This window comes from Peromyscus leucopus, chromosome 2 (genome assembly GCF_004664715.2).
Source record: "Peromyscus leucopus breed LL Stock chromosome 2, UCI_PerLeu_2.1, whole genome shotgun sequence".
Taxonomy (NCBI): domain Eukaryota; kingdom Metazoa; phylum Chordata; class Mammalia; order Rodentia; family Cricetidae; genus Peromyscus; species Peromyscus leucopus.
Genome location: NC_051064.1, coordinates 5,409,914 through 5,420,778, shown reverse-complemented (window position 1 = coordinate 5,420,778; position 10,865 = coordinate 5,409,914). Strand labels below are relative to the sequence as shown.

Below are 10,865 nucleotides of genomic sequence, written 5' to 3'. Positions count from 1 at the left end.
TAGACCGTGACCCCTCCACAGGCATGCATCTCTGAAATCTCTTGCCTTGGTAGGCCTGCATATACTACTGTCAGGGCTTTTGGCCTCATTCCTAGGATAAGCTTTGTGATGGTCCCTCTGGGCTGGAAGTGTGGTCAAGAGGCAGCTGATGGTCTAATGAGGAGAGAACCAGAGAAAACCAGGGCCTCTACTGGTACCTGTGGTGATTTGAATAAAAATGGTCCCCAGCCAGGTGGTGGTGGTACGTGCCTTTAATCCCAGTACTCAGGAGGCAGGATCTGTGTGAGTTCAAGGCCAGTCTGGTCTACAAAGTGAGTTTCAGGACAGCCAGAGCTGAACACAGAGAAACTCTGTCTTGCAAAACCCAAACTAAACCAACCCCCTCCCTCCCCCACCAAATGGCCTCTATAGGCTCATAGTGAGTGTCACTATTAGGAGCCTTGGCCTTGCTAGGGTAGGTGTGGCTTTGTTGGAGGAAGTGGTCACTGGTGGCGGGCTTTGGGGTCTCAGATGTTCCAGCCATACCCAGTGTGGAAGTTCACGCCTGCTGCCTGCAGATCATGTCGAACTCTCAGCTCCTTCTCCAGCACCAGGTCTGCCTGCACTCTGCCGTGCTTCCCATCAAGATGATAATGGACTAAAACTCAGAACTGTAAGCCAGCCCCAATTACATGTTTTCCTTTATAAGAGTTGCTGTGTTAGCCGGGCGGTGGTGGCGCACGCCTTTAATCCCAGCACTCAGGAGGCAGAGGCAGGAGGATCTCTGTGAGTTCGAGGCCAGCCTGGACTACCAAGTGAGTTCCAGGAAAGGCGCAAAGCTACACAGAGAAACCCTGTCTCGAAAACCCCCCCCCCCCCCAAAAAAAAAAGTTGCTCTGGTTATGATGTCTCTTCACAGTAACAGAGACCCTACTAAGACAGAACCCTTGCCCCAAACTTCAGGGATATCACTGCAGAAGGCATCCAGATGTCTCTATATTTTGTATGATTTCTGACGGCTTTCAGGTTGGGGAGGTATGTATGATAAGGGCAGAGTACCAAATTTTCACTTGTATAATGTTTATTTTTATTTATTTATTTATTTGGTGACAGGGCCAGGGAACAAGCCAAGAATCCTGTGTATGCTAAAAAATCCATCCTATATAAATGAGCCATCCATACCAGCAGTCTGTAACTTCTTTCCTATTCTCTTCAATACTTAATGCTTGTTTCAGTTAATATTTTGGGAAAAAAAACTACTTTTTTTTTTTGTAGAAATTTCAGCAGTGGAAAACAAAGACATTTTAGCAATGGATTAGCTTATAGAAGTACCTCCCTGGATGCAGAGGCGCATGTCTGTAGTCCCAGCTACTTGTGAGGCTGATAACGGAAGATAATGAATTTGAGACCAGCCGAGGCCGTCCGGTAAGATCCCGTGTAAGCCTAGTGTGGGTAGGGCACAGCTGCAATCCCAGGGCTCCACGCGAGCTAGACAAATACCCCCCCCCCCCATTAAGCTACATCTCCCACCCCTTGTCTCTGTTTTTGAGACAGGGTCTCATGGAGCCGGGCTGACTTTAAATCTTGATGTATCCAAATGTGACCATGACCTCCTGATCTTACTGCCTCCATTTCTCAGTACTGAGCCTATAGGTGTGCACCGCATTCCAGGCTTGCAGAATAGGTCGCAAATGCCCTGATGTATCGGGGTTGCACTTGAGCCATGTAGCGGGAGCCCGAACAGCAATGGCCTTATAAAGCAGGCATTGATTTCTCTCTGGTAGAAGCAGGTCTAGGTGACTAGGTCCTTTCTGTCCTTTGGCTCTGCTGGCCATTCCTGGCTTTCTTCCTCGTATTTGCACCATGTCCATTACTCCTGTAGGTAAAGGGGAAAATAATGGTCTCTCTCTCTCTTTAGACATGGTAGCCCTATGTAGACCAGGCTGCCTCCATACTTGTAGTCCTCCTTCTGTTTGCCTAGCGCTAAAATTTTTGTTTTTCTTTTGCATGCAGCATGCAGAAGGGATCTCTGTCTTTTTTTTTTTCTAAATAGTTTCTTTGAGCTAACCTTGTCTTAGGGTTTCTATTACTGTGAAACACCATGACCAAAAAGCAAGTTGGGGAGGAAAGGGTTTATTTGTCTTACACTTCAGCATTGCTGTTCATCACTGAGGGAAGCCAGGACAGGAACTCAAACAGGGCAGGATCCTAGAGGCAGGAGCTGATGCAGAGGCCATGGAGGGGAGCTGCTTACTGGCTTGCTTCCCATGGTTTGCTCAGCCCACCTTCTTACAGAACCCAGGACCATCAGTTCAGGGATGGCACCACCCACCGTGGCCTGGATCCTCCCCAGATGATCACGAAATGAGAAAATGCCTTCCAGCTGAATCTCAGGGAAGCATTTTCTCAGCCGAGGCTCCATCCTCTCTGATGACACACAGGCCCCAACTAGCAAACCTTGCTCATGCCCGGAGAGCTATCCTCAGCTACCAGGGCTTGCGTGGGCAGGGCAGTATTTCAGCTGTGCAACACGGGGTTCCCAAACAGGAAGGAGATCGAGAAAATTTACATACATGAATGAGTATGTAAACTCTTCAAAAGATGAGGGATAAGGCATGTGTTCTTTTTAAAAATTGAGACAGGGTCTTTCATCTTGTTATATATATTGTCCATGCTGGTCTCAAGTATACCATCTTCGTACATGCTATGTCTACAATTTTTAACACTAAGCTGCATTCCCAGGCATATGTAGCTCAAATTCATTTTCATATTATAAAATTTCCTTCCATGACAAATTTACCTTCATGCTGATATATAAATATATATTTACACATATACAGTTAAACATCACGTCCAGAGTAATAAGAATTTATTCTGAGTCAAGTTGGCTATAGCTCAAGAACACTAATTTAAGTCACCCAGATGACTTGTTCCACCTTGCAAACAGTGTTTTCCGCTCCAGCAGGTGCACAGGGGCGGAGAAAGGGGCAGTCGCGAGGCCCGAAGCCTGGGAGGAAACTTTCGGCGTCGCAAACTTGCTGGCGAAGTGCAAACGCCACCGGCTCGCAGCTGCTTGCACACAGCCTGGGCGTCCCCTTCCTTTCCTAGCCCCTCCCCGGCCTTTTCTCGACCTTCTGCGCTCCTGCCCAGCGCCACCGCCCGCGCCGACGTGGCGGAGCGCACAGGTCGCGGTCAGGTGGTCGGTGACGCCCGGGACCGGCTCCCGGGAGGGCGGCGCCAACGCCCGGGGTGGGGACTGCGCGGGGCGGCCGCGGGCGGAGCGCAGAGCGGCGCGGAGGAGCGCGGCGGGCGGAGGAGCGCGGCGGGCGGAGCGCCGGGAGCGAGGTGGTACAGACATGGACCGCGGCGAGCAAGGTAAGCGGTGGTAGGCTCCTGGCGGCCGCCGGGAGCCTCGGAGTGACGTCTGGGCGACCCCGACCCGGCACGCCTCGGTGGCCGAGCCTGGGAGCCACTCACGAGCGCGGAGCGGGAAAAGGGGCCGCGTCGCTGGAGCGTTGAGTGTGCGCGAGTGTGCCCCGGCGTGCTCGAGCCAGTGTGCGCGATCGCGTGCGAGTGTCCGCGAGTGTGCCCGGGAGGAGAAGGGGAGCGGGAGCCCGCGGAGGTGCTGGGATGCGCGCAGGGAGGGCCACTCAGGCAGCGCCTGGCCTCAGGGTCACCGCCGGATCCTGGAAGTGATGGCGTTCAGATGGGACCATGACTTGAGAAGACTTCCTGCCTGCCAGTTAGGATTCTCGGTGGCCTTTGAGCCCATGGCCACAGTGTTTGGATGTAGATATTCGTCATACTAGGAGTCCTCAAACTGTAGAGTGCCGCCTGTGGGTTTGGTTGGGGGAAGGGAGCTTTCATGGTTTGGGTCTTGCTCCTAGCCAGGTGAATCGCATAGCACGAAACCCTCGGTTTTGTGCACTACAGCTCTCTCTCTTTTTTCTTCCTAAGACAGCAACTCAAGTGAAATTGCCCGGAATAGAATCATAATGGAGATGTGGCCAGAGTAGGTTATGGTTTCCAATTGAAATATTGCCTACACTGAAGGGCTCTGCTGAGGAACCTGTATGGATGACAGGCTTGGATAGGATATGCAAATGCCGCAGAAAATGCCCAGTGTTTAGGAATCATTACTGTTGTGTACCCGGGAGAACGCCTCATTTTCTGCTTACTTGCCTGCCGCTGGTGTTTGCCTTTGGTATGAGTTTCAAGCATGAATTTTTAAGAATGTAAATAAAACCGTGTTTTACTTGGAATTAATTTGTAAGATAGATTTCTTTACCCTAGTAACCCATCCTTTCTTTTAATTTCACACTCACTGTGTGTGCTTACGCGCCTTACATACGGTATATTATATTCTCATAGGTTTGCCACTCGTGTGTGTGTACACACGTACACATACTGTCTAGATTTTGGCTTTTGGGGGTTACAAACTTGTGTTCCCTCTTTGAGCCTCTGTGCTTGGCCGAGTTAACAGGTAACTTGTCCTTCGTAGGTCAACGATTTAGAAAGTTTGTGTTAGAAAACCCCAGGACACCTTTATGAACCAGCATTATTTCATGTGACTTTTTCATGCACACTGAGTCAGGGTACGTATGTGTGTGTTTGGTGTGTGTGCTCTACGCATGTTTGTGTGTGAACCTGTTTTTGCATCGCCGCGTTTAACATACTGGCTTTTTAGGTAACAGCTTGCGACTTTTCTTGTGCGCTAGATTGCCGTTTGGTTTAGGTGTCTGGGTGGCTGTTGTCATGGACGGTGTGTTTTCGCCCAGCAGCTGTCTCGGCCCCTGGTGCCACTGCAGCATTCCAGCCGGCTAAGACACTCTGTGTGCTTTTTATGGGACTTGCTTTTTCAAGTTCCTAATGCTAGGACATTGTAAAGTGAGTCTTTACAATGTTCAAGTGTTTCCAGTGTGTGACATATTTAGTGGGCGCGCTGTCATGGTTTTCAGCTGGGGCACGCTGTCCCTTTGGAGAGAGTGGGATCCATCCCAGGTCCTCTGGCTAGGATTTCCTTACACCTCGGGCCGGCCTCATCAGCCCAGGGAACGTGGGTACTCAGCAAGGCACAATCATCAACAATGCAAAGGGCCTGGGCAACTGCTTCCAGCTGCCAACCTCTGTCTCCATGGTTCCTTTTTCGGTCTCTTGCTTTCTGCTTCCTTTTTCTCTTTCTTTCCTACTTCCTTTTCTCTGTGATAAGGCTGTGTTGGGCGGGGCAGATAACTTTACCTGTAAAGGGCCTTTGAACTGGCAGTGTAGGTAGGTCTGCCTTATAGAGGAGGTGGGATGCCTGGCTTCCGGTGAAGGGATGGGAGTGAGATGTGCAGGTTTAAATCTGATGTCCCCTAGCAAACTGTTGGATGGGATGGAGTAGCAAACTGTGATTGTGTTCTTAATTAAAATATTTCAATCTAAATTAGAAACTGTTTGGATTTTCTCCTTCCTTCCTTCCTTCCTTCCTTCCTTCCTTCCTTCCTTCCTTCCTTCCTTCCTTCCTTCCTTCCTTCTTTCTTTCTCTCTTTCTTTCTAGATAGGGTTTCTCTGTGTTGCCCTGCCTATCCTGGAACTTGCTAGGTAGACTAGGCTGGCCTTGAACTTACAGAGATCCCCCTGCCTCTGCCTCCTGAGTGCTGGGACTAAAGGCATGGATCACTGCCACCACCACCAGCTGGATTACATTTTATGTGCTTGGAGTTTTCTTAACATTTGTCCCTTAGAGCATCACCAACAGAAGTTCAGCTGTGAAGTTACTTGTCTTATATGAACTCTCTTGAAAAGGTCTTAAATTTCCTTGTATGATGGTGCCCCAAATCTATCTTTTGCTACTGATCTTCGTAACGGAACTTATAAGCTTTACAATGGAACCCATTTCTGTCATGTTCTTTGTTACTTTGTAGTGTGTGGCCCAGATTCTACCATTTTTCTACTTTCTCTTTAGACTTTGGGTGCCCTGCTTTCCTTCTATTGCAAGGGCTCTCAAAAACACCTCCAGCTGCATACTGCCTTTCAAGCGTTCTTGGGCAGTGAGCTGGGCACAGGAAACTTAACGTGTAAGGGGTTTCCTACGGTGCACTATTGTGCCCATTGCTGACTGGAGCATGCCTTGTGTGAAAACAAAGCCCCCCCTCTTTTACGGGACTGAATACGTAAATATGCCAGGACTCCCTTATGTCAGTAAGAGCCTCGGCATTGGGCACTGTAATCCGGCAGCGGTAGTGACCCATCTACTGAGCATGGCATTAGTTTCAATAAAATAGTATTTTGAAGGGAAAGAGGAGCAGTTGCCAGGGCTCTAAACCCGAGGAGAAGGGACTGTAGGGAAGGAACAATGGACTGATGGGTTGTTATTGTTTAACCATTTAGCCTTAGAGATAGCACAAATCTGGGATGTCATTTAATTAAAAGCAAAGTGGGTTTAGAGGAGAATGCATAACCCAGAGGGTCTGCTGAGCGCCATCAGGAGTGACCTGCCCAGGTTGTTGCTCGGCACCCTCCATGGCCATATGGTGTTTGTGGATATCTTCGTTAGTGTTCTTCCACTTCCTGCTTTTATTTTTTTGTGACAGCCTGCCTGGTCCCAAGGGGGGGGAAAAGCTGAGTAGCGGGAGTGGCTGTGGTCCCTTAGCAGATTCTTTAAACAGAATAATCTCCTCGTGGAATAAAAACAGATAGCAGACACCCACAGTTCCGAAGCTCAAAGCAGAACAAAGCAGGCCCAGTCAGTCCCCCTGGGCCGGGAAGGAGCCTTGTGCTGCAGGCTCAGCCCATTATATTGTCTCTTGGGGTTAATTTGCTGCTTTAATTGTTGACAGCTGTAAAATCTCTCTTTTGAGACTCTCCCAAACTTTATTTAAACTGGCTGGGTACCAGCTGTACGGATACCATAGTTTTTACATTTTTAATTTAAAAAAGGGATCAAAGGATTTGTTGGTTGATTGATCTAGACAGGGTCTTGCTAGGTAGCTCAGGCTGGCCTAGAACTTGCAATCTTTCTGACTGTGTGCTGGAGTCATAGATGTAGGTCATTATACCTGTTGATTCAGCGTATTTAAGTTGTTAGTGAAAATTGGGGGAAAAAAAGAACATTAAGATCTAAAAATACATTTTTCAGTATTATAATAGTTTATTTTAGGAAAAGTAGAAACATGGAAGAAGAAAAAGGAAATAAAACATGTTTTTCTTTCGCTGGGGCTGCTGGATGATCCCCGGTCGGGGATGGAACCCAGGTAAGGGCTCTAACAGTGAGCCCTGTTCGCAGCAGCTTCCTTGTTGGTTGTGTGTGTGCTCAGAGGCCAGAGACAGACAGGTGGGTAGTCTCTCTCCACTTTACATAAAGGCTCTCACTGACCCTGCAGCTCAGCATTTTAGCCAGACTGGTGAGCCCCTGGAATTTACCATTCTCTGTCCCCAGTTGGGGTCACAGGCATTGTCAGTGACTTTGCTTTTTACATGGGTGCTGTTTTCTTCTTTTGTTTGTTTTTGTATTTCGAGCCAAGGTTTCTCTCTGTAGCCCAGGCTATCCTGGAACTTACTCCGTAGACCAGGCTGGCCTTGAACTCAGAGATCTTCCCATCTCTGCTTCCGAGTGCTGGAATTAAAGGCATTCACCACCACCACCACCACCACCACCACCACCACCACTCAGTAAGTCCTGGGGTTTGAACTCAGGTCCTCACACAAGACAAGCACTTTTGCCGACTGAGCCGTCTCCTTAGCTGTTTACGTTTTTGGAAAGAAGTCTCTTCCAGCCCTGAGCTGACCTTCAACTCCTGGTCCTCTTACCTGTGCCTCCCAAATACCACCAAGCCTGGCCACATTTTTATTTTCAAGGCCATGTGGACATGCTTGTTTGTAGATATACTATTTTGTATCTAAGATAGGCGATGTTTAACTTGTTTCTCATTGATAGGCATTTAAATGTTGTGTGGAAGAATTTCTCTCTATGCAGACCAGGTTGTCCTTGAACTCATGGAGATCCTCCTGCATTTGGCGTGTGATATGACTGGGTAGTAACAAGGTTTGTCAGCATTTGGACTTCCCTTCTTTGTATCTATCTGTTCCTTTGCATCTGATATGGAGAGGACGTCTTTCACGGGAGCATCATCTTATTTCAGGGGGAAAAGATGGCGCCAGAATGTCCTCTAGCACCTACTGCTACCCAGTTTGTTTAGCTCAAAACAATAAGTTGCTTCCAATGAAATTGGCTCCCACAGGCTCATATGTTGGATACCTAGTCTCTAGTACCCATACTGTTGGGGGTGGGGGTGGGGTCAGGAGGTGTGGCCTTGTTGGAGGAGGTGTGGCCTTGTTGGAGGAGGTGTGGCCTTGTTGGAGGAGGTGTGGCTTTGTTGGAGGAGGTGTGGCCTTGTTGGAGGAGGTGTGGCCTTGTTGGAGGAGGTGTGGCTTTGTTGGAGGAGGTGTGGCCTTGTTGGAGGAGGTGTGGCCCTGGAGTGGGCTTTGAGGTTTCAAAAGCCCGTGCCAGGCCCAGTCAGTCTCTCTTCTTCCCCTTTCTCTTCCTCTCTCCCCCTTCCTCCAAGTCCCCCTCTTGCTCTAGCTCTTGCCTGTGGATCAGGATCACTGCCCACGCGCCATGCCTGCCAGCCTGCGTCCATGTTCCCCACCATGGTGATAATGGACCCACCCCCTGAAACTGTAAGCAAGCCCCCAATGCCTTCCTTTATTAGTTGCCTTGGCCATGGTGTCTCTTCACAGCAATAGAACAGTAGCTTATCCAGAGGGAGTCTGCTTTGGCGAGCTGTGCCCTGAGCTGGGCTTTTCCTACCAGAGCAAACTGGAGCAAATACATGTGTGTGCCTCATGCCTGTAGGAAGAATTCTTACAAGAGTATGACTGTTCACTTTGGAGTGTGCCAAATCCTGCTCCGTGGAAGTAGTGCCAATTATTCCAGTGGCGTGTGTGAGCATCTGCTCCCCACACCATGTGGTCAGGGTGTTCTTGCTCATTTTCCACTTTATTTATCTCACAACAGAATGATGACTCGTTGTCCTCTCTTCTCCCCCCTGCCCCTCACCATCTCACCTCCATCCCCTTTTCTTCTTCTTCTCCACACTCTCCCCTTCTGTATTTGGAGAACAAGGTCTCACCAAGTAGCCCACATTGGCCTCCTTTGTGGTAAGCCTGCTGCCTCAATCTCAGACGTGAACTGCCACACCTGGGTGATGTCTTTTTCTGACAGGGAAATGTCTGCACTTCTTGGGATGTGCTTAACATTTATATTTCACTTTCTGCAAAACGTTCAGCTGTAATCATTGCTATCTTTTGTTGTTGTGCTGTTTGTATTTCCTGGCCTTGTTCTGTGAAGTGTGGCCTTTTGTCCATGATAGGCGATGGTGTTTGCTTTTCCTAATTTGGAGTCCCTTCTCTGACTTCATGGGGATTTTTTTTTTCCAAGCAGAAATACTAAGAAATGATGCTTTTCATTTATAGCCTCTAGCTTATGAATCATTCCTAGAAATGCCTTCTTTGCTTGGACTTTATGTTTTGATGGTTTTATTTTTTACATTTAAATCTCCCATCCATCTGGAGTTTCTTTTATTTTTTAATTTATTTTTATTTCATGTATACTCATTTGCCTGCATAAATATCTGTGTGAAGGAAGGTATCAGATCACCTGGAACTGGAGTTACAGACAGTTGTGAGCCACCATGTGGATGCTGGGAGTTGAACTCAGGTCCTCTGGAAAAGCAGCCAGTGCTCTTAACTGCTGAGCCATCTCTCTATCTCTCCAGGCCCCCATCTGGAGTCTATTTGAATCAGAGGTGTGAAGTTAAGAATTTCAACACCTCAACACTTCACCCCCTGCCCAGTGCCATTGATTGCCCAGTGGGTTTCCCCAAATTCTTATGTCATTTTTTTTCCTGCTTGATTTGCTTGTTCACTGACAGCAGCTAACCTCACAAGATGAGCGCATGCTGTGAGAGGCACGTCTCCCTCAGTGTTCTTCCATTTTGTTTCCTTTGCTGTCCGAACTTTTCCTTTACTGTTCTTACCAGATTTGATTTCCAAATGAATATTGCGGTTAACCTGCCCAGTGACCTGAACGGAAATGCCATCAGTTTATCCCTTTTTCTTAGCAGTAGAAACTGCTCTGCTTTCTCTTCATTCCCTTTCTCTGCCTTTTTTCTCCCTCCCTCCCTCCCTCCCTCCTCCCTCCCTCCCTCCCTCCCTCCCCCTCCCCTCCCTCCCCCTCCCCCTCCCTCCCTCCCCTCCCCCTCCCTCCCCTCCCCCTCCTCCCTTCCCCTCCCTCCCTTCCTCCCTTCCTTCCCCTTCCCCTCCCCTTCCCCCTCCCTCCCTCCTTCCTCCATGTCTTTCTCCTGTCTTTCTTACTATGCAGCTCAGGATGGTCTTGATCTCATGGTCCTCTCGAGCACTAGGATTATAGGAATGCTGTAGCATACACAGCTTAGTCTGTGGTTCTTTTTTTTTTTAATTGAATACCTCGAATAATCTTTGTCAGGATCATACTATGTGTATAATTTGTTTTGAATGCTATTGGGTAATAAGGAATTTGCCACGGTTTTGAAAACAAATGCTGGTTTTTATGGCTTCACTGTCCTAGTGGTATGGGTAGGAATGGAATCCTCCTTTAGATGGCCATGTACCATTGTCTCCTCCTTTAAGAGTTAACCCAGTTGGGTGGTTTAGCATCTGGCCAAGGCACCATTCCTCACAAAGGCAGTTCCACCTTAAGCTGTCTGAAGAGTGGGAGGAATAATTACCCTTTTAATGAGATGATGTGCTTTTCTCCCCCAGTTCCAGGCTTTTCTGCTGCTGCCCTCCCTTGGGTCTGCCCGACTGCCTGTGTCCCAGCACAGAAAGGCATAATTTCCCTTTTCTTCTGTCTCCCTCTTGCTTTG

General features: G+C 48.5%; 1 protein-coding gene across 1 annotated transcript in view; it reads left to right on the top strand.

Moving 5' to 3' along the window:
• The first annotated feature begins 3,025 nt into the window (after window positions 1-3,025).
• Tpd52 (tumor protein D52) overlaps window positions 3,026-10,865 on the top strand; it is a 94,993-nt gene continuing 87,153 nt past the window's right edge. The window contains exon 1 of the mRNA XM_028890405.2: window positions 3,026-3,354. Coding sequence (XP_028746238.1) covers window positions 3,336-3,354 — 19 coding nt within the window. The 5' untranslated portion in view covers window positions 3,026-3,335. The remainder of the gene's footprint in view (window positions 3,355-10,865) is intronic.